Source organism: Silurus aristotelis (assembly GCF_946808225.1).
Source record: "Silurus aristotelis genome assembly, chromosome: 6".
NCBI classification, from domain to species: domain Eukaryota; kingdom Metazoa; phylum Chordata; class Actinopteri; order Siluriformes; family Siluridae; genus Silurus; species Silurus aristotelis.
The window spans coordinates 1,014,475-1,038,851 of record NC_139579.1 but is presented as its reverse complement, the minus strand read 5'-3'; the positions used below and the strand labels follow the sequence as shown (position 1 = coordinate 1,038,851).

Below are 24,377 nucleotides of genomic sequence, written 5' to 3'. Positions count from 1 at the left end.
ACTTGTTTTACTCTGCTGTCTTTATTGAAGATTATTGTTATTTATATTTATTTATTAAAGTGAACTGCACTTGGAGAGCGATAAAAATTGGTTTCCGTTTCCAACTAGTCAAAGAGTCGACTCAAAGTATCGGTTCAAAGAGTCGACTCAGCTAACCGAAAGTGAAAGTGTTTCTCAGCCTCGACTCCATTTTGAGGAGCGGTTAGAAAAACACAAAGATCTTCACCAGCAACCAGAAGCGGTGAGATTCATGTCCAACAACAAGCAGTGGTGAAGAAAAGTGGGTGAGTTTTTCCTAGAAACGACTTTCTATCGGAATAATGCGTTTGTGTTTTCTATGTAATGGAGTTTGTGGAAAGACCGCAGGGAAACTGCGGCACAGCAGCCGAAATGGAGGACAACAGTTTCTGCCCAAATTCCTCAGTTGGATTTGATGATGTTCTGAGTTTATTGAGGAGGATCTGACATGAGAACACCGGGATTGTTTGCTTGTTCCAAGCTGATCCTGGAGTTGTTGTCATGGCTCAGGACAGGGGCGTAGATTACACGGGGGACATGTCCCCCGCACTTTTTATAATAAGTAATTCGTCCCCCTCACTTTTTTAGTGGAGAGTGTGTGTTCACGACATGTTGAGGTTTTAATGGAGCAATGTATATAAATGCAGAGTGATTTAAAATTCAAAGAGACAAGATAGTCTATACATGACGTTCACGTATCCACGGCAATCAGTCACTCACTTTTCACGCGCCCCAGTACTGTAGCTCGAGTCGCATCCGCGGTCCCGCGCGCGATCCAACATTCGGTTCCGATGAGCTCAAAGCGGCAGAAACCGCTTCACTCCTCTTTTTACAAAAAAGTCATCAGTGTAAGTTGCACGTGGATCCGAATTGTGTTGCACAGTGTTTAGTAGCTCTGTCTGTTGCTCTTGTTGAATAATGAGCAAGTTTTAAAGGATTATAAAGAAAAATAGCTGCTTGGACAAACGTTCACTTTTTTCTGTGTATTTTCATTAAACTCTTTTATAACAGTGGTGATGAGTATAGATAGAGTCCTGGTGAACAGACAGGTGAAGACGGGAAACAAACACGGTGAATGAGGGTAGATGACAGGGGAAACGTTACAGTATGCTGATAGGAACTGATCTTTATTTTATGGGCTGCTCTTTCATTATTGCACTAATTTTACACTTTTAGTAGGCTACTAAGAAAGCACATATTAATTCCTTATTCTTTATGACCATATTCTGCATCCCATTAAAATCCTACCTAATACCTAAACTTAGCTACAACCACTACCTTAAAAGCTCATAAGCAGTAAATTAAGAGTTTGAGGTGAAAGTTAATAGTGAATATGTTCCACATATTAAAGTGTTAAACAATTTAGGATACAAATTATTGGTTAATGTCCAGCAGTGTACTTCATTAGTTATTTTCTTCTGTATGTCACTACTGACACAGTCCCGTCTAAACAGTGTTGCTGTGTGTCACATCCACAGTGACAAAATTGACAATATAAATAGGGAAATGATTGCTCAGCTGTTAGATGGGAAGGAACGTCGCAGAAACACTTGGCAGTTTTAAGTAGCTTTATATATTGAGGTATATGTTCGCTTTAACACTGTGTAAAAAGCTACTACTTTTAAACAAACCAGCCAGGAAGCTTAAAAGAAGTGACACTAAATCTTTATTTCATCTGATTGTATGATTGATATCGGGTCTTGACATGTTTGTCAGTTGAGTTCAATACATAGTTTCTTTCAATAGTTTGTTTTAAATGAGTTGTTTTATTCCTGAAACATGGACTGTAGAAGAGAACAAAATGAAGTATTATTTGAATGTGCAAGTCTCCATTACTGTGTGTCATGTACTGTGCATACACAAAATACAATTTGAAATATAAATTATGTAAACAAGTACCATTATCTTAGTACCATTATAAGGACATCTTTGTACTTTATACTCAAAAAGGTACACATTACTACCTTAGAGTACCAATGTGTACCTTAATGTACAACTATACATTTTTGAGGTAAATAAGGTACAAAGATGTCCTTTTAAGGGCACTGTCTCAGTGGCGAGCTGCTGTATTTCTTTCTTTCTGTTTTATAATCATATATAATCATAAAGCATATAAAGCAAAAAAAGATTATGATTAAAAATAAAACCTGTCAATTATTTAAGGGTTAACTGAAAAAAACAAACAGGTAACACTAGACATCTCGTCCCCACACTTTTGAAATGATGGCTACGCCCCTGGCTCAGGATGATTTCCAGGTGTTGTGCCTAATTTAACCCCCGGTCTGAAATCAACCTCCCTTCGCGTGCACGCGGACAGTACCGTCGTATTTTCTGTAGATGGCACTAAAAACACGGAAGGCAAGCTGAATGCAAACCCCCTGCCTGAATTCTACCCCCCCTCTATTTCTTTTTCCTTCACACTCGGAGTTACCAAACTTGCTATGATACAAATACACAAGTAATAATATTTAATGCACTAAGTTTTGTTCGATTTATACAGACAAGTCTATTTTTCAAAATGTCCAAAAATCTTGAGCTCATGCATGTGAAACTTACAAAACCATACAAAATAAAAATCCACTAATAGAAGAGGTGTAGAAAAAGTGTTTAAAAGTCTTTATTTCTAACTTTTGACAGGCATGACACAAAAAGTGCACTTGTGATGTCGCCTGGATAGATGTTTGGTGGTACCACTAATTGCAGCAGTCACAGGCACTCTGAAATGTAGAGAAGACATACGACGGTACTGTCCGCGTGCACGCGAAGAGGGGTTGATTTCAGACCGGGGGTTTGAATTAGGCACAACACCGTAAACAGGAGCAGATCATGGCTTTGTAAGCGGAGGTGATACGGGAAGGATGGAGCAGATACATGTTCATGAAGACATGAGCTTTTCGAATTCAGTGCGGAATACGGGATCCACTGGATCCTTTATCACAGCATAGATTCCTTCAGGATAGATGGATTTTTTCTCCTGTTTTCTTCAACACGTGACCCAATAATAATAATAATAATAATAATAATAATAATAATAACATTAAAGACTATAATTTCTATTAATGATCAGTAATCTCTAATCTTTTGTAGGGTTAGTGTTATTATGACTGTTATTGTTGTGTTGTTATATATGCTGTTTAGGTGTATTTGTTTACAGAGAACTCTCACCTGTACCAAGATTGCAGCAGCATTGACGTATCGCAGCAACGGACCAAAGCAGCCAATGAGGCGTCTGTGTCTGTCTATGGATTTCAGCTGTAATGGGACTTTGGAAGAAGATTTTCCCCCCAGTTTTAACTGCATGTTGTGTTTATAGGAATGTGATTAATTCCAGCAGAAAAGATCGGCGTCTTCAAGACTCTGTGTCTACACAAGCATTAAAAAATGGAGATTCCTGATCAGGGGACAGATGATGTGACCTCACCCTCACAAGACGGGTAACCTGCCATGTTCTAGTATTTTACTAATGAACTGTTCACATCTGCTGTAAGGAAGTGTTTAATCCTCTGTCGCGTGGACAGGATACCCTCGAATTCAGCCTTTTCTCTCGATCTCTGCTCTCCTACAAGCGCTTGGGGACACGAGTCAGCTTTCAGAGAGAAGTTACAAAGTTTATTGTCTCACACATGAAAATACACTTCCAAATAGAAGGAGAGAAAGAAGATTGGCTGCCAGGTGTGTGTGTGTGTGTGTGTGTGTGTGAGTGAGTGTGTGTGTGTGTGTGTGTGTGTGTGTGTGTGTGTGTGTGTGTGTGTGTGTGTGAACAGAAGCACTGTGTGTGCAAAGTAACACATGCCACAAAAAGATGGTTCAGGGTACAGTCAACAGAAACATACAAAAAGGCTATTCTAGGTCTGCACACAACAGAGCAACAAGTTACATATTAACATATTGTGAGAACATAAAAACGGTTGACGAAAATAACTCCACATCTGGTCCTGTTATTCGTTTAGGAGAAGCAACAAAACGCAGATTAGCCATACCAAAAGGCGAGTTTGGGTTTTCTCACAGCGTCTTTTGGGTCAAACTAATGTAGGACTAGTGTTTAAGGATATCTCACATCTGCATTATGGAGTTTCTGTTGAAATAATAACTAATATTTATGTTAAGAATAAAACTTTAGCAGTCACTTGAAAAAGTGGTTTTTCTGTAATTATGTCCCACAACTGTTTATTTTTTGCCTTTTGATTAGTTTGTGAAGACGTGTTGGTTCCTGCTCTTAGTCTATTCCAGGCATGGTAGCATGTGTATATAACCAGCACTATGGAGATCTGCTACTATCAGCATTTTGTTGTATTTAAAGTTATTAGATTGTGTATTTTGAAGGAACTCTACTGCAGGGGTGTTTGTTCCCTGTTCACAATCTGTGTTCTGTATGCTACTATTCCTAGTGTGTAAGAAGTGAGAGATTATAATGAATTATAAACAGAAATATTGTGATTATAACTGATTATATAAATTTGTCCACGAATCTTAGAAACAGTGAAATTCTGTCTCATGTCCATTTCTATCATTTTCTACAGTAAACTACAGAGAAAGAGATCACACTTCGCAGAACCCAGCTGTGTCTCCATGAAGAGTGATGAGTCTATGGATCTTCCTCTCTATTTCAGTAATGAAAACTCCTCACCTGTACCCAGGTAACATCCCATAATTCTCATAGTTAAAGTCACAGTTAATGGCTGCACTGCACCGTCATTAGCAGCTGTTTAGAACATATGTTTACAATATGTTGGGAGCTGCTAAGGATGAACGCATCTCCTGCCTTGGGTCAGTTTAGAGGGCATATTGTTTCTGTGTTTGTGGTGTTTTAAAGTCTAGTTTTAACTCTTGTCTCTCTCCTATTGATTGGCGTTGCCCGACACTGAAACAGAGTGCACAGCACCCTCCGTCCTCCACTCGTGACCCGGCGCTCATGCATGCACCTGCTGCCACAAACATATATACTGTAAAGTTTATACATTACAGTAGTGTCTATTGTTTCGCTAAAATAAGTGCTGAAATTAATGAAATGAACAGATTACTGTTTACTATCCCATAGTGATCACCATTCTATAAGACTCTTGGGTAAGCTCAACTTAACATATCTTCAAGTTACGATGGGGTCATTGTCACGCATCTCCATCGTTATTTGGAGAACAACCTGGATTTATAAAATTTACAATCAATTACAGATAATGTCTAAAATCTTCTTCTTTTTCATCTGTCTCCATACCCCCCCTGTCCTCTACATCTGCCTCTTTCAAACCAAACCACCTGCATGCCTTCCCTCACCACATCCATAAACCTCCTCCTTGGCCTTCCTCTTTTCCTCCTTCCTGGTGTTTCTTCATCCTCAGCATTCTCCTACTGATATACCCCATGTCCCTCCTCTGCACATGTCCAAACCATCTCAATCACACCTCCCTCACCTTGTCTCCAAAACGTCCTACATGCGCTGTCCCTCTAATAAACTCATTTCTTATCCTGTCCATCGTCGTCACTCCCAATGAACATCTCAACATCTTCAGCTCTGCTACCTCCAGCTCCACCTCCTGTCTTTTACTCAATGCCACTGTCTCTAAACCATACAACATCTCAGGTCTCACCACAGTCCTATAAACTTTCCCTTTCACTATACAATACAAGAAATAAAGCTGCAAGCAGCATTTTTGGGTCCAAGCACTCTGACTCAGTGAACAGAATGTTCTGTAGACCCTCCATAATCAGTGTACAAATTTCAAATGGTTCTCTTTGACCTGGAAAGACACTTTATTCAGAACAAGAAAAGAAAATTATTCATATTTCTATTATTAATTAAATAATTAGTTTATTTTTAATTATCATATTTATTTTGATACCACTTCCCAAAACCATGTCAGTAGGTCTGAATAATCAGCTATTTATAAAGTTTAGAAAAAATACCAGATTTTGATGATTGTAAATAAAAATGGTGTGTTTACTGTTTGACTGCGAGGTTCATTTTTATAAAGAGTCGGCATGAGCCAATAATTAAAGCCATGATATAAGACGTATCTCCATACAGGCTTCACAAGATCAATTCTCACCGGTTTGAAAATGTTGAGCAGTAATGTACTACAGGCGTTTCATTGTGTTTCATTAGAGCTGCACGATTTGGGGGAAAATGTCATGTTGTGATAATTACAGCCAATATTGTGATTGTGATATAATAAATGATGGCGTGAGTACACTTGATTAGTTTCAGGGAAATTGCACACAAATTAGTGATAATGCTGAAATATGTTTTTGTAAAACTACATAAAACTAAGACTTTCAAAATGAAACCTTTTGTACAAAATGAAATAGCATTTGCATTAGTGTAAACATTTACAGCTACAGTTACAGCTGAATGAAATAAAACAATACATAAAAACAAATTTCTCATAAAATTTAATATTTTAAACATTTTGTCCAAACAAACAGAGCTGACTGATAGAGAGAGAGAGAGAGAGAGAGAGAGAGAGAGAGAGAGAGAGAGAGAGAGAGAGAGAGAGAGAGATACTGGGCAGAGCTGACGGTGTGTATGTAGGTTATGCGTTGGTGTGGAGGAAAGATGTGTGTTACCACGAGTGTGTGTGTCTGTGTGTGTGTGTGTGTGTGTGTGTGTGTGTGTGTGTGTGTGTGTGTGTGTGTGTGATGTGTCTATCGATCCTCCTCTTAATTTCAAAAATGGAATCTTCTCTCCCTTACATCCCATAATTCTCATAGTTAAAGTCACAGTTAATGACTAAAGCTGGAATTCAGATCTATTGATTTATTTTCATCTTTTACTCTCAAATTTAAATGTATTCAGTGTCGAGCAAAAACCCAAAGAACTGGACTTCCAATTTTACTTTCACAGAGAGTACTTCTAATACTTTTGGAGGTTTGTGTAGGAAGAATAGAAAATGAGGAAAAAGTGACTAATTTAAACTGGGGCACATTTAATTCTCCAGGTGCACAATGTTGCAGTTCAAGTTTATTTCTATTGAGATTTTCACAATGGATTTTGTCTCAAAGCAGCTTTACAGAAATTAAGATTTATGGAACAAAAATTTAAACATAGTGAACGATGTGTGTTTATCCCTGATGAGCATCATGGTGACTGTGGTAAAGGAAAAACTCCTTTAGATGTTATGAGGAAGAAAACTTGAGAGGAACCAGACTCAAAAGCAGAAACTCATCCTCATTTGGTGACATCAAGAGTGTGATTAGTCTTTAAACACTACAGAACACTGGAGAGTGAGAACTAACATGAGCACTGGAGTGTGTGATTATAACTGATGATCTTTTTACAGTCTTCTACAGTCATTTGTGGTTATAAAACAAGAAGCTACTGAGCAACTCATAAAATAGCTCATCATCTGAGATCATCATCATAGATCCAACACCAGCTTCTCCATGCCAGAGCCTTTAAACACTCAATGATGGAGAAACATCATATGTAGAAAGTAATTTTTTATAGGGGTGGGACGTGACTGGGGCTGGAGCAACCTCAGGAAGCCTCGGGATGGGGAGAGAAACAGAAGCAGTGGAGAGTAATTAGCGTAGCTGCTGTTCATGATATTAACAGCACAGGTTGATAATGTGCATGTGATCAGATGTTCTGGAGCACAAGGTTATGATGTGAGACGTATGTTATGTGTAGAACTTGCTACAAAGATACGTCTTTAATCTGCACTTAAACTGGGAGAGTGTGTCTGAACCCCGAACACTGTCAGGAAGACTATTCCAGAGTTTAGGAGCTAAATGTGAGAATGTTCTACCACCTTTAGTGGACTTTGCTATTCTAGGAACTACTAGAAGCCCAGAGTTTTGAGATCTGAAGGAGTGTGATGGATTGTAGCGTGTTAGAAGACTGGAGAGATACATGGAGATAAACCATTTAGTGTTTTGTAATTAAGTAGCAGTAGTTTGTAGTCGATTTGAAACTTCACTGGTAGCGAGTGTAGGGATAAGAAGATTGGGACAAACTGTAGCTTGTTTATTAATAATGCAGGACATCCACCTAGTAATGCATTACAATGGTGTGTTTTCCAAGTGTTCCTGCTCTCACTACAATTATTGTAGTACAATTTTTGTTCAGGTTTAGACTCCAGTATTAAAGTGAGGAACGTTGAGATCTTTAACACTTGTTTTTGTTCCCAGTGTTCTACAGAAGGCAGGAGACAGAAGAGAGAAGATCATCATCACAGCTACAGGGTACGATCAAAACCAACAGCATGACTGTGACACTGACACACTGCTATTCTAAAGCTCTCTGCTGTTAGCAACTACAGAGTGATTAGATGATAGAAAACCTCCAGTAGAATAAAGTAAATCCACAGTGAGAACATCATAAAGATCTTTCTAGCAGGAAAAATGTGAACTTATACTCCAATAATTGGAGCCCATGTCTCACCATGTCTTCCTTCTTCACCCTGTCACAGATACGACCCAGAATCCACTGCTGCGGATGAATTCCAGAAGAAGTTCAAGTTCAATCTGATGAAGAAGTTTCAGTGTTTGAATGGATTGATGCTAAAGCAGGAAAACCGAACACTCCTAAATGAGATCTACACAGAGCTCTACATCACAGAGGGAGACAGTGGAGACGTCAATAAAGAACATGAGGTGAAACAGATCGAGGCAGCATCCAGGAGGAACCCAACTAAGGACACACCGATCAAATGCAGTGACATCTTCAAACCCTTACCTGAACAAGACGAACCCATCAGGAGAGTTCTGACAAAACCCTTATCTGAACAAGATGAAGAACCCATCAGGAGAGTTCTGACAAAGGGAGTAGCTGGAATTGGAAAAACAGTCTCTGTGCACAAGTTTGTTCTGGACTGGGCTGAAGGGAAAACAAATCAGGACGTCCACCTCATATTCCCACTTCCTTTCAGAGAGCTGAATTTGATGAAGGAGCAGAACCTCAGTCTGGTGGAGCTCCTTCATGTGTTTTTTAAGGAGATGAAAGAAATGGACATTTCCAGGTTGGAGAAGGTTTTGTTCATTTTTGATGGTTTGGATGAGTGTCGTTTTCCTCTGGATTTCCAGAAGACAGTGAGAGTGTGTGATGTAACTGAATCAGCACCAGTGCATGTGCTGCTGATAAACCTGATCAAAGGGAACCTGCTTCCCTCTGTTCTCATCTGGATCACCTCCAGACCAGCAGCAGCTGATCAAATCCCCTCTGAGTGTGTCCATCGAGTCACAAAGATACGAGGATTCAATGACCCTCAGAAGGAGGAGTACTTCAGGAAGAGGATCAGTGATCAGAACCTGGCCAATAAGATCATCACACACCTGAAGTCATTAAGAAGCCTCTACATCATGTGCCACATCCCAGTGTTCTGCTGGATTTCAGCTGCTGTTCTAGAGAGAATGTTGGGTGAAGCAGAGAGTGGAGAGATCCCCAAGACTCTGACTCAAATGTACACACACTTCCTCATCATTCAGACCAACATCATAAGAGAGAAGTACCTACAGAAGCAGAAGAGCGATGAAGAAATGCTTCTCAAACTGGGGAAACTGGCTTTCCAGCAGCTGGAGAAACAAAACCTGATCTTCTATGAGGAAGACCTGAGAGAGTGTGGCATTGATGTGACAGAAGCAGCAGTGTATTCAGGTGTGTGTACGCAGATCTTCAGAGAGGAGTTTGGGCTTCACCAGAGTAAAGTGTACTGCTTTGTTCATCTGAGCATTCAGGAACATCTCGCAGCTCTGTATGTGCACCTGACCTTCATGAAGGAAAGGAGTAATGTTCTTAAACAGAATCAGGTCTGTGAGACACTTTCAGATGTTCACTGGAGTGCTGTAGATCAGGCTTTCAAAAGTCAGACTGGACATCTGGATCTTTTTCTCTGCTTTCTTCTGGGTCTCTCACTTGAGTCAAATCAGAAGCTTCTACATTCCTTAGCAACACAGACAGGAAGTAGCTCCGAGAACAAAGAGGAAACAGTTTGGTACATCAAGGAGAAGATCAGTAGCGAAATTTCTACAGAGAAATGCATCAATCTGTTCCACTGTCTGAATGAACTGGGTGATGATTCTCTAGTGGAGGAAATCCAGCAGTATCTGAAATCTGGAACACAAAGTGAACTTTCTCCTTCACAGTGGTCTGCTCTGGTGTTTGTGTTACTGACATCAGCACAGGATCTGGAGGAATTTGACCTGAATAAATACATCACTCCAGATAAGATCAGAGATGAGATTCTTGTGAGAGTGATGCCTGTGATTGCAGCATCCAGAAAAGCAAAGTAAGTGAAGCTGAATTAAATTGTTCTACTGTTCCAGTGTTGAGAACAAATCAAAGGTCTGAGCTGTTCAGATGAATCGAAGTCAGTCTTGAATTGATTTTTTTAACTTATAAGCATAGGGATCTACCCAAAAAGAATAAACTTTTGACTGAAGTGTGGAATGGAACCATTTGATGTGAGGATCGAGTCCTAAGAGTTCAGTCAATTAAATTGTAATTATAAGGGTCCTCAATGTAACTTCACTTGGAAATCTCATTAGTAGAGAGTGCCTTTAAGCCCTCTGATTCATGTGGATAAGTTTTATTTGGTTTGATATTGTAATTTTAGTAATGTCATTTTGATGCATGAGTTTTGCTGCAAAGGGGCTTTGAGTTTGTTGAAACTTTTTAGGTATACCAAAGGGTAAAAAGAATCTTTGAGAACTGTTTTTTGTTCTTCACCTGAAGCTAATTCTTTCTAAAGAAACATAATTTTTTCCTTAATAGTGAAAAAGAACTGTTGTAAGTTTATTTAGCAGTTACTTTGCTGAGGAATAGGGGTGTTTCACTTCACAGAGTGTGGGAATGTGAAAAGGAACTGCTAACTCACCACACATACTTACACTTCAGAAGGCCACCATATATATACATCTACAAACCCGATTCCAAAAAAGTTGGGACTCTGTACAAATTGTGAATAAAAAATTAATGCAATAATTTACAAATCTCATAAACTTATATTTTATTCACAATAGAATATAGAAACATATCAAATGTTGAAAGTGAGACATTTTGAAATGTCATGCCAAATATTGGCTCATTTTGGATTTCATGAGAGCAAAACATTCCAAAAAAGTTGGGACAGGTAGCAATAAGAGGCCGTAAAAGGTAAATGTACATAAAAGGAACAGCTGGAGGACCAATTTTCAACTTATTATGTCAATTGACACAATTCACTGTGCCATTCGCTGTTGCCGGCTAAAACTCTGTAGGTCAAAAAAGAAGCCATATCTAAATATTATATAGAAGCGCAGGCGTTTTCTCTGGGCCAAGGCTCATTTAAAATGGACTGTGGCAAAGTGGAAAACTGTTCTGTGGTCAGACGAATCAAAATTTGAAGTTCTTTTTAGAAAACTGGGACACCATGTCATCCAGACTAAAGAGGATAAGGACAACCCAAGTTGTTCTCAGCGCTCAGTTCAGAAGCCTGCATCTCTGATGGTATGGGGTTGCATGAGTGCGTGTGGCAGCTTACACATCTGGAAAGGCATCATCAATGCTGAAAGGTATATCCAAGTTCTAGAACAACATATGCTCCCATCCAGACGTCGTCTCTTCCAGGAAGACCTTACATTTTCCAACATGACAATGCCAGACCACATATTGCATCAATTACAATATCATGGCTGTGTAGAACCCTGCAGTCCAGATCTTTCACCCATAGAAAACATTTGGCACATCATCATAAGTTAGATGCGACAAAGAAGACCTAAGACAGTTGAGCAACTAGAAGCCTGTATTAGACAAGAATGGGACAACATTCCTATTCCTAAACTTGAGCAACTTGTCTCCTTAGTCCCCAGAAGTTTGCAGACTGTTATAAAGAGAAGAGAGGATGCCACACAGTGGTAAACATGGCCTTGTCCCAAGTTTATTATTTTTTTTTTGATGTTTTGATGCCATGAAATAAAAAATCAACTTATTTTTCCCCTAAAATTATAAGTTTTGTCAGTTTAAACATTTGATATGTCATCTGTGATGTATTCTGAATAAAATATTGAAATGTGAAACTTTCACATCATTGCATTCTGTTTTTATTTACAATTTGTACAGTGTCCCAACTTTTTTGGAATCAGGTTTGTACTAACCTGATCCCCACACTTCCTGTTTCTGTAGTATAGTTTACAATAAGGTAAGCGAAAACCTATATGCATTGTGCATAGTGACACAGCAATGCGGTGAGGACTAAGATCTTTACTTTTCCATGTCTCCCTGGATAAAGTTAAAAAAAAATTCTACTAGTCAGGATTGGCCTCTCCGTTAGAAGATATTTGTGATGAAAGTAAGATGGTACAGTGAAGCTTTGAGGACTTGTTTGATCTTTTGCATTACTGTTGGTTCATTATCTTTTATTTCCTTCAGTATCAGGTGCGATACAATTGCAGAGGAAAGTGGGGAAGCTCTGACCTCAGTGCTCAACTCAGAAACCTCCAGTCTGAGAGAACTGCATCTGACTGTCAATACACTGGATCTGTCTGAGAATAAACTGCAAGACTCAGGAGTGAAGTGTCTCTCTGCTCTACTGGAGAATCCTGAGTGTAAAGTGAAAGATCTGGGGTAAGATCATCACTCTGAGAGACACAAGAACTCACTAAAAGCTGCAGTGAATTGTTGTATACAGTGTTGTTTTTCTGGTGAAATTTGCTGTAGCAGTACAACATCCAGAACAAATCTATAAGTAATGAAACTTCTCACTTCCACTAATCATTAATGCACTTTATATAAAAGACCCATATGTTAGATCTATATACTTATGTATGTGTTGCTGGTTTGATTCATGTCAAGAAGCTTTTATTGTCATTTCAACTATATATATCTGACTCAGTACACAGTGAAATAAAACAACGTTCCTCCAGAACCCTGGTGCTACATTAAACAACATAAAGCTACATCACAGAAAACATAGAACTAAGGACTAGTAAGTGTCCTCGCCACATAAAGTGCATCGTCTGCAACCTGTTGCAAACAATGCAAGACAAACAGTGCAAAAACAGCACAAGACAGTGTAGAACAAATACACAAAACGCAAAATACTGCCGCCAGTTAACCTGCTGTATATTACACAGTGCAGTGTGTTGGAGAGAACTGAGTACAGGAGTGAATCTTGTAATTGAACAAAAAATAAACAAAATGGTTTGTGCAAAACAGCAACAGCATCAGTCTAAAAAAAGATGTGGAAAAAAAGTTTGTAGTAATGTTCTTTATAAAGTTCTGTGTTGAACTTCAAAGAGGGTTCAAATGTTGTTTTCTCCAATTCATTTGGCCATTAGTGCTTCTTTACTTTTAATCCCCATGATGGCTAGCACTATGCGTGTACACATGAAAACGGAGTGAAGGGCTGACTCTGAAGTCATGGATGCAGTCTTAGATGGATCCAAGTGCAGCAAACGTTTCTAGGTTACATATGTAATCCTAGTTCCCTGAGGGAACGAGACGTTCAAGGAAAGGACCACCTTAAGGTTGGCCGACTCCTTCGATATGGGCCTAGAGCCCTGTTTCTGGGCTTTGCGATGCATGGCCGTGCCTAGCTGGGGCTGTGCGTGTCGAGCAGCCCCATGAGAGCGGCAGGAAATACCACTGAAATGCCGCTGTTGTCTCCTGAACCTGTCAGCGATCGCCCTTACCTACAGCGTTGCCTGAACAGGCCAGGAGGAGCCACCAGGGCATTCAGGAGGAAAGCCCTGTCACTGTCGGGAATCTCCACTTGCAGGGTGAGCCACAGAAGCCTTTCTGTAGCAACTAGAGCTGACAAGGACCGATCTACGGCCCGCGCCTAACCTTGATGACCCTGCATTTAAAGCTAATGGCTGCACAGATTCACACACAAAGCGCTTACCTGAACAATTAAGATAATGTCTCTACCATCGCTCAGCCATTTTGTAGCTTCCTGGTTTACGCGACGTTGCCTACCGATGATGTCACGACTTGCCTATTGGTTCATAGCGTGGAGAATGCTGGGCATTCCCAAAGCGTTTTCAAGTTCCTGAAAGGGAACATCTGTAACACTTTTACATCATGTTTCAACCACATTCACCCACATTCACTAATAAATAAGTTATTTTATATTGATTTTGTATTCATTATAAACAACCCCAGTTCCAAAAAAATGTTGGGATACTGGATTTGAGCATATGCTGCTCTGAAACCTGTATATATCTTTCAGCATTGATGAAACCTTTTGAGATGTTAAAGCTGCACTATTGAACAACAAAAGACAGAGATGCCGCTTTTTAACTAAGCACCGATAACAAGCTAGAAGGTCCCACACCTCTTTAGTCCGGTGGATGGGGAGCCAAATGTTGCCTAAAAGAATATAGAATTTTGATTCGTCTGACCAGCTTTACTTGTGAGAGACTCGCACCATTTACATTTCTGGCCTTTTGTTGCCTCTGTCCCAATATTTTTTAAATGTGTTGCTTCCATCAGTTACATAATTACCTTATTTTTTTTCTCTGACATTATAAAATAGTTTTAAAATAATTTTCCTAATTTAAACATTTCACATTTTCTATGTTCTTTTGTAAATAAAATATGGGTTAATGAGATTTGCAAATCATTAAATTCTTTTTTTTCAATTTACATTTTACACCATGTCCCAACATTTTTTGTAATTGTGGTTGTAAGTTTGCTGCAACTTATTTTACAAAAAAAAGAAATCTGTCCATTTTGTCGTCGGGCAACTCGCACTACATTAAGTCAAGTCAAGTCAAGTCAAGTTTATTTGTATAGCGCTTTTCACAACAGACATTGTCTCAAAGCAGCTTTACAGAAAACAACAGTGAAGGTGAAGGTGTGCGTTTGTCCCTGATGAGCAGCCGTGGCGACAGTGGCAAGGAAAAACTCCCTTAGATGATATGAGGAAGAAACCTTGAGAGGAACCAGACTCAAAGGGAACCCATCCTCATATGGGTGACATCAAGAGTTTGGTCATAAATCTTTCAACTACAGAACAATTTGTGATCATCATAGATCCAGCATCAGCTTCTCCATGCCAGGGCCTTTAAACACTCGGCATCTACTTCTCCATGATCATCCATAGGTCCATAATCTTCACGAGGTGGGACGTGACTGGAGCTGGCCAAACCTCAGGATGCCTCGGGATGGGGAGAGAAAGAGAAGCAGTGGAGAGGAATTAGCGTAGCTGCTGTTCATGATATTAACAGCACAAGTTGATAATGTGCATGTAATCATATATTCTGGAGCACAAGGTTGTGATGTGATGTGTGTGATGTGTGTTATGTGTAGGCTTTGCTAAAAAGATATGTTTTTAATCTACACTTAAACTGGGAGAGTGTGTCTGAACCCCGAACACTGTCAGGAAGACTATTCCAGAGTTTAGGAGCTAAATGTGAAAATGCTCTACCGCCTTTAGTGGACTTTGCTATTCTAGGAACTACTAGAAGCCCAGAGTTTTGAGATCTCAGGGAGCGTGACGGATTGTAGCGTGTTAAGAGACTGGATAGATACATGGGAGCCAAACCATTTAGTGCTTTATAAGTGAGTAGCAGTAGTTTGTAGTCTATTCGAAACTTAATAGGAAGCCAATGTAGGGACGATAAGATTGGGGTTATATGATCGTATTTTCTTGACCTAGTAAGAACTCTTGCTGCGGCATTCTGAACTAACTGAAGCTTGTTTATTAATGATGCAGGACATCCACCTAGTAATGCATTACAGTAGTCTATTCTAGAGGTCATAAACGCATGGACGAGCTTCTCTGCATCAGATATAGATAACATATTTCTTAGCTTAGAAATATTTCTAAGGTGAAAGAAGGCTGTTTTTGTAACTTGATTGATGTGATTTTTAAAAGATAAGTTGCTGTCTAAAATAACTCCCAGGTCTTTTACCGTTGAACTAGTAGTTACAGAACAACCGTCTAAATGCAGGCTGAGATGCTGGAGCTTCTGTGTACTATTTTTTGGGCCGATGAGCAAAATCTCTGTTTTATCAGAATTTAATAGCAGAAAGTTATGGGTCATCCAATCTCTTATTTCTTCAACACACTCAGTTATGCGAGCTAATTGAGCTGTATCGCCTGGTTTGGATGAAATATATAGCTGGGTATCATCAGCATAACAATGGAAGCTAATTCCATGCCTTCTAATAATATTTCCTAATGGAAGCATGTATATTGTAAAAAGCAGGGGTCCTAGAACTGACCCTTGTGGCACGCCATAATTTACTAGCATTATCCTGGATAGCTCTCCATTTAAATCTACGAAATGGTAACGATTGGACAGGTAGGATTTAAACCAGCTTAATGCCTGTCCCTGAATACCGATGTAATTCTGTAAGCGATCGAGGAGAAGATCATGATCTATAGTGTCGAACGCAGCACTAAGATCTAGTAAAACTAATAGGGAGATGTAGCCTTGGTCTGAAGCTAAAAACAGGTCGTTAGTGATTTTAACTAGAGCAGTTTCTGTGCTATGATGGGGCCTAAAACCTGACTGAAACTCTTCAAAGATATTGTTCTCCTGCAAGTGGTTACATAACTGGGCAGCGACAATCTTTTCTAAAATCTTAGACATAAATGGGAGATTTGAAATTGGTCTGTAATTCGATAGCGTGTTTGGATCCAGATTAGGTTTTTTAATGAGGGGCTTAATAACTGCTAACTTGAGGGATTTAGGGACATGACCTAACGATAGTGAGGAGTTAATAATATTTAAAAGAGGCTCACCAGCTGTATATAACACTTCCTTCAGTAGTTTAGTGGGAATTGGATCTAACTGACATGTTGTTGATTTAGCTTTCATAATAGCATCATACAGCTCTTCCTGTCCTATACATGTAAAACAGTGTAGTTGTGGGGTTGTAAGTACGATTGTGTCGGGAGATGCTGTCAGAGGTTGAACTGCCACAATTGTTTTTTTTTAATGTTATCTATTTTTTCAGTGAAGAAATTCATAAAGTCCTCACTACTAAACTGTGATGGAACACATTTTTCAGATCCCTGATTTGTTGTTAATTTAGCGACTGTACTGAAAAGGAACCAAGGAACATTTCTGTCTAGACGAGGACTTCCATCAGTGTCTGTGACTGGTTCCTCACACCAACACTGCAGGAATGAGGAACAACACAAATGATGTGTAATGTGTAGAAACTGAGAGAGTGAAGTGTGTGTCATTGTGTATCTGCAGGTTACGGAATTGTGATGTTTCAGATGAAGGCTGTGCTGCTCTCGCTTCAGCTCTGAGATCAAACCCCTCACACCTGAGAGAACTGGATCTGTCTGAAAATAATGTAGGAGACTCAGGAGTGAAGTGTCTCTCTGCTGGACTGGAGAATCCTCACTGTAAACTGGAGATACTGAGGTAAGATCATCTCTCTGAGAGTCACATGACCTGCTCCTCAGTAACACACATTCTCTAATTTATTTATATTAAATAAATTATATTCTCTTATATATTTATATTAATATTTACTATTATCTTTTGTCAGTTTTGATTTCAGTTTTATGTTTTGAATCATTATTTTCAAATATCTAATATATAAACAAAAGCCTTGATCACAGTCTTTTGGTGTCATGTAATCAGTTCCATTCAGATACATGTGCAGGGAAATAACGTTTTTATTATTATTAAAAACATTCAAATCCAAAATCATAAACAGAAACCAGGTAGAGGTCAGGAGATAAGGAAACAGTGTGAACAAGGAAAGATAAAGAAAGTGAACAAGGAAACAAAGCAACATTAAAAACTGGGAAACCAATCCATTAAACAAAATGGCTCAGGAAATCATGCAAGAAAACACTTAGCACCAACCAAATCCACAGCTATTCATCAATAACTCATCAATTACATTTGCGGCATTATTCACGAGTTCTGGAGAAATCTGCTTTAGCTTATTTTACAGAAATGAAATCTGTCCATTTTGTCGTTGGGCAACTCGCACTACATGACTGTCTAGACGAGGACTTCCATCAATGCCTGTGACTGGTTCCTCACACCAACACTGCAGGAACGAGGAGAACACAAAGGATGTGTAATGTGTAGAAACTGAGAGAGTGAAGTGTGTGTCATTGTGTATCTGCAGGTTGTGGGATTGTGGAGTATCAGATGAAGGCTGTGCTGCTCTCGCTTCAGCTCTGAGATCAAACCCCTCACACCTGAGAAAACTTAATCTGTCCAAGAATAAAGTAGGAGACTCAGGAGTGAAGATTCTCTCTACTGGACTGGAGAATCCTCACTGTAAACTGGAGATACTGTGGTAAGATCATCTCTGATGTACGTATGTGTGAAGCTGCAGCACAAAATGTGACTTAAAACCACTGCATGTGTCTGAAATCATTGTGAAATTTACTAAACCATTTAAAATAATCACACAAACTTAAACTGTAATACAAGCTTCAACTATTCTTTGTGGACTGCAGGGTTTAGAATCAGCAGTGACCTTCTTAAATGGTAACAATGTAGGAAAATTGAGATGTCACCAGTATTTCCTCTGTTTAACTGAGAGAGTGAAGTGTGTGTCATTGTGTATCTGCAGGCTGTATAAGTGTGGAGTATCAGATGAAGGCTGTGCTGCTCTCGCTTCAGCTCTGAGATCAAACCCCTCACACCTGAGAGAACTGCATCTGTCTGAGAATAATGTAGGAGACTCAGGAGTGAAGATTCTCTCTGATCTGAAGGATGATGAACGTTACAAACTACAGACACTGGAGTGAGTAATAATCACAAGCTAATCAAACGATTCATATAAAAGTCTGGGAGTCTATAAAATCCTTCTTCTTAACTCTCATCAAAGTCCATTCTAATGATCATCTTTTATTCCACACTGCTACAAATATTGGATTTCCTGTAAGCAGCTGGTTTCCTCACTCGGACAGTGCTTTTATCTCTCCACCTCCACACCGTGTCTTCTATCATTCCTGTAAAATTCCCCTCAGCTTGTTCTTAAAGTCTGCACTTTAATATCCATGTAGAACAAGAGAGAAGCTCCACAGCAGTGATCTTTATTAAAAGCAGCAAACACTCCCCAGCCTGGGATTGGAGAGGTGCAGTGATGTGATGCAAATATCTGCTTATGTTCCTTTTCCATCTTCTGCACCTTCTCATTTGTTCTCACTAAATGTTCTACCAAAGATATTATATAAGCATGAAGAAATGTTGAAGGTCGAATGATACACTGGAATCAAATCCTGGTTTCCTTGAAGCAGAGATAATTACCTGCTGCTGATCATCAAACACCACCTTCTAGTTTTCTGTTACTGATTCACTTCTTTCTCTTCTAGTGTTTAATGGTGATGAACAATTGTGTGTGAAGACTCCAGTGTTCCTGCAAACCGAGAACACGTTTATCTACAGGATCTGACATCTGTCATGTGTTTTTACCTTTTTTCTCTGCCTTTTTATGCCTTTCTAACATTCTGTTGGAGTAAGAAACTAGTACCAGTTATTCAGGACACTTCCTGTTAATGATTGACGACGACTATCAATTTATATTAATTATCAAAATCTGTAAACAAAACTGCTGCAGGATATTGCACTTTCTTTAACATGCTCAATCAAAAACTTTCAGATGTTTGTGCCTTTCTGATTTTATGCGATGACTAACACTAATTAATAACATGCGAGATTCAAGCACCTTCTAAGGAAAGGAGTTTTTAAAGTCTGGGATCATTTCAAACTAAAATGAAGGAAAAACTAATGTACAGTGCGGTTACGTATTTTATGAGTAATTTTATGTAGATTTTTTTGTTAATTATTTATATTTTGATGTAATATAACAATTAAATGCATTAAATGGGTTTAACAGATATTCTTGTATGTAATTTCAACAATAAAATTTTACATTTTCTAAAAAGGAAACAAATTACTTGTTCATTTTAAGAGACCCGTCTTATTTTTTCTTGAATATTTAGTATTGTTTTTTTTTATAAATAAAAAGTACTTCTTATCCACTTACTTAATTAATCAATGGAATAATCGGTAAAATGCTCAATCACTAAAATATTTGATTGCTATGAATTAGGGCTGCAGCTATCCAGAGTTGATAATTGGTTGATTTCTAAAACATTACGTTCTGTCTTTAATATTAGCAACAGTCCACTGACTGACCAGAATAACATTTATATTTTAATTAATTAAATACAAAATATTACAATTAATATATCCAAACATAGTTAGTTTCCTCCTTAACCCTTGTGTTATGTTGCGGGTCAAACTGACCTATTTTTAAGGTAAAACATAAAAAGAAAATAGTTTAATGTATTTTTCAGTATGAAACTTCTGCTTGTCTTAGTGTAATCAACATATAAAATTAAACAGAGCGCACTGATTAGTCTTTACAGCCGCAGGTGTTTCCTACCGCTCGTTCCATCCGGCTCCGCCCTCCACTCGTGCCCCACATCCACATCTATGTTTATATTACATAGATACTGTTCGGGTCAGTTTGACCCGGCCGTCAAAGTTTCAATGTGCAAACTCCACCCACATTGAGTGGACACTTGGCAGGGGAGAGGCAAAAAAACATAAAGAATCTCTGCATGGAAGTGTGTGTGTGTGTGTGTGTGTGTGTGTGTGTGTGTGTGTGTGTGTGTGTGTGTGTGTGTGTGTGTGTGTGTGTGTGTGTGTCTTATGATCAGCAACACAACATTGTAATCATCCCCACTTCTTTCTAGTTTGAGCCTTAATGCAGGAACTGACCGTCCCACAATCAGAGGTTGCACATTTTCACACATCCTTCACTTCAGTAGAAGTGCAGATCTTCATGTTTTAAAAGAGTCTGGTAAAAGTTGAAGTTCTGACTGCACTTTTTTATTCAAGTTAAAGTAAAGAAGTTTGGGCTCTGACATATTCTTCAGTAAAAAGTAATCATTACTATGACATGTTTTAGTGTCATGCTGGTAACTGAACCTTACATCATAATATTAGGGCATATGGTCAATATTTAATCGTAATTAAGTGAATGATTTTCATGAGTCATTTATTGCAACTTAATCACACATTTTAATCTGTTCTAAATGTACCTTAAATTAATACTTTTCATGTTTTTAAATCAACATTGGCATGAACAAATATTTATGCTTTATGCAAATGTATGTTTATTATTAGCGAAACCAAACTCAACATAGATCATGAAGAGAAAATAGTCTTGTACATGTTTTGAAGTAATTATGTTGTTTTAAATTATGGAAATCATTAGGACACCAAACGGAGAAACTGTACCTCTCCTAACTTTCGTACAAATTACAGAATCAGAGAATATTTATTTTTTCAATGTGAATTGGTTTATTTAAAAGTAGACATTTCAAGCTTTATATACAAATATTATTATGTATGTGAGGCAAATATTCACTGAAGTTCAGGTTGTTTTATTTAAGTGTCTGTGAAGGGAGATGACACAGACAGAAGAGAGCGCCCCCTGGTGGGTGTTATTGCACCATGGCGGATTTTGGTGCTTGATCCAGGTAGAACAACCACGATATTGGACACAATTAGAGAAAAAATGATGATGATCAGGAATGTCTCTGTTCTCAGTCATGTTTACATCATTGACTCCCTCTGTCTCATCCACGTTAACTCCAGACTTGTTGCTCATTTTGAGCTTCGTAAAAACTAGTCTTATGTCTGTGGTGAGTAATAACCAGGAAATGTTACACCAATGGTAGATTCAAAAAAGGGGCACAATGACGGGGAACAGGTCGATGGCCTGAAAAGGGCGTGCAGTAAAAAATATATATATTGACATTTCACCAAATCGATTAAAACTACATTAATGTAAAAAGTAGAAAAGTACAGACATTTGAGTAAAAATGTAATGAGTGGCAGTAAAAAGTTATGATATATTAGTCTTTCTGGAAGAAACCCAGACTGTGTATCACTAATAACTTTTCCTATACCACTTTTAAGCCTACTGCATGAGTAAATAGCACAGAAAGAACGCCTACAAAGTAATACATTATCATTATCAATTAAACAATTATAGCTTGTTTCATTGATAATGATAATGTATTACTTTGTAGGCGTTCTTTCTGTGCTTTAAAGAGCATTTCTTTTATATCAGTCCAGAAAAACTGTCAAAAGTGTGTTAAGTGTGTTGTAAGTCCACCGTGACCTGGTGTTTACCTAAAGCCATTTTACACCCATCTAGGGCACTTGGTGTAAATGGTAAAGTGGAACACGTGAGAAACTCCTGAGATAATTCCCATCACAATGAAACATGAACACGTTCCTCCCGAGGGCGCGCGCCGGTCAGGTCACATCTCCCGGGTCCGGTCCACGTCACTCGGCGGGTTACGTCTTTCATTGCGGTGTTGGGGAAACGACTCATTTCCGCGAATCAGCACCGACGAACCGATTCCCCTCGCTATGCGGGCCCACGCTCTCTGCCGCCTTTTCTTCGTGTTTCCACGTCAGTGTGGACACGTGAAACCTCATCAAGTGGTCTGGTTTAAGAAGTACCCCGGCATGTTTTAGTGTGAAGGTGGTGAGGAGCCCCTGATGGAGAACCTTCTTCAGGACCCACATTCACATTCAGCACCAGTGGGACACCGTATGGAGTTCAGGATGGAGCAGTTTCTAAATAAAAAAAAAAAGACTGACTTTCCTCTCCTCCACAACATCTTCACTACATGCTGTTATTACTGACAGAACTTTCTCTTCTATTTACTGCTCATTAAAGTGAACTGGACTTGGGAGTGCGATCAACTCGTCAAAGAGTCGGTTTAAAGAGTCGATTCAAAGAGTCGATTCAGTTTACCGAAAGTGAAAGTGTTTCTCATCCTCGGTTCCATTATTAAGGAGCGGTTAGAAAAACACAAAGATCTTCACCAGCAACCAGAAGCGGTGAGATTCATGTCCAACAACAAGCAGTGGTGAAGAAAAGTGGGTGAGTTTTTCCTAGAAACGACTTTCTATCGGAATAATGCGTTTGTGTTTTCTATGTAATGGAGTTTGTGGAAAGACCGCAGGGAAACTGCGGCACAGCAGCCGAAATGGAGGACAACAGTTTCTGCCCAAATTCCTCAGTTGGATTTGATGATGTTCTGAGTTTATTGAGGAGGATCTGACATGAGAACACCGGGATTGTTTGGTTGTTCCAAGCTGATCCTGGAGTTGTTGTCATGGCTCAGGATGATTTCCCGTAAACAGGAGCAGATCATGGCTTTCTAAGCGGAGGTGATACAGGAAGTGTGGAGCAGAGACATGTTCATGAAGACATGAGCTTTCCGAATTCAGTGCGGAATGCGGGATCCACTGGATCCTTTATCACAGCACGATAGATTCCTTCAGGACAGATAGACTTTTCTCCTGTTTCCTTCATCACGTGACCTAATAATAATAATAATAACATTAAAGACTATAATTTCTATTAATAATCAGTAATCTCTAATCTTTTGTAGGGTTAGTGTTATTATGACTCTGTTATTGTTGTGTTGTTATATATGCTGTTTAGGTGTATTTGTTTACAGAGAACTCTCACCTGTACCAAGATTGCAGCAGCATTGACGTATCGCAGCAACGGACCAAAGCAGCCAATGAGGCGTCTGTGTCTGTCTATGGATTTCAGCTGTAATGGGACTTTAGAGGGAGATTTTCCCCCCAGTTTTAACTGCATTTGTGTTTGTGTTTTCTAGAAATGTGATTAATTCCAGTAGAAGAGATCGGCGTCTTCAAGACTCTGTGTCTACACGAGTATTGAAAAATGGAGATCCCTGATCAGGGGACAGGTCATGTGACCTCACCCTCAAACGACTGGTAACCTGCCATGTTCTAGTATTTTACTAATGAACTGTTCATATCTGTAATATGGAGTTTCTAATAAAATAATAACTAATATTTATGTTTAGAATAAATCTTTAGCAGTCACTTGAAAAAGTGGTTGATGTAATAATGTCCCACAACTGCTTATTTTTTGCCTTTTGATTAGTTTTTGTATTTATACTCCTATGTTTTCATTGTCTCTTTGTGAAGACGTGTTGGTTCCTGCTCTTAGTCTATTCCAGGCATGGTAGCATGTGTATATAACCAGCACTATGGAGATCTGCTACTATCAGCATTTTGTTGTATTTAAAGTTATTAGATTGTGTATTTTGAAGGAACTCTACTGCAGGGGTGTTTGTTCCCTGTTCACAATCTGTGTTCTGTATGCTACTATTCCTAGTGTGTAAGAAGTGAGAGATTATAATGAATTATAAACAGAAATATTGTGATTATAACTGATTATATAAATTTGTCTACAAATCTTAGAAACAATGAAATTCTGTCTCATGTCCATTTCTATTATTTTAAACAGTAAAGGAAAGAGAAAGAGATCACACTCCCCAGTGCCCAGCTGTGTCTCCATGAAAAATGATAAGTCTATGGAGCTTCCTCTCCACTTCAGTAATGAAAACCCCTCACCTGGACCCAGGTAACATCCCATAATTCTC

The 24,377-nt window shown here is 38.9% G+C and overlaps 1 protein-coding gene across 8 annotated transcripts; it reads left to right on the top strand.

The window, feature by feature from the left end:
* The first annotated feature begins 126 nt into the window (after window positions 1–126).
* Window positions 127–24,377, top strand: LOC310728068 (NLR family CARD domain-containing protein 3-like). Of its 8 annotated transcripts, none has more exons than XM_083545127.1 (10): window positions 127–280; window positions 3,332–3,452; window positions 4,539–4,655; window positions 8,143–8,196; window positions 8,424–10,238; window positions 12,359–12,553; window positions 17,143–17,316; window positions 18,038–18,211; window positions 18,491–18,664; window positions 24,242–24,377. In XM_083545127.1, exons 2-10 carry the CDS (start codon window positions 3,400–3,402, stop codon window positions 24,360–24,362), a joined length of 2,877 nt encoding a protein of 958 aa, XP_083401253.1. In that variant the 5' UTR covers window positions 127–280; window positions 3,332–3,399; the 3' UTR covers window positions 24,363–24,377. The 8 variants fall into 8 exon arrangements, with proteins under 8 accessions (XP_083401253.1, XP_083401252.1, XP_083401254.1 ...); XM_083545126.1 differs by having other exon boundaries at window positions 127–284; XM_083545133.1 differs by lacking the exon at window positions 24,242–24,377 and adding an exon at window positions 19,236–19,807 and having other exon boundaries at window positions 128–280; window positions 3,332–3,690; window positions 4,326–4,655.

What these genes read in the sequence shown, in the direction of transcription:
- LOC310728068 (XM_083545127.1), top strand. Translation starts at nt 3,400, where the DNA reads ATGGAGATTCCTGATCAGGGGACAGATGATGTGACCTCACCCTCACAA. An exon ending in ACCTCACCCTCACAAGACGG is followed by an intron (nt 3,453 to 4,538) that starts GTAACCTGCCAT and finishes CATTTTCTACAG; the next exon opens with TAAACTACAGAGAAAGAGAT. An exon ending in GCAGCATCCAGAAAAGCAAA is followed by an intron (nt 10,239 to 12,358) that starts GTAAGTGAAGCT and finishes TATTTCCTTCAG; the next exon opens with TATCAGGTGCGATACAATTG.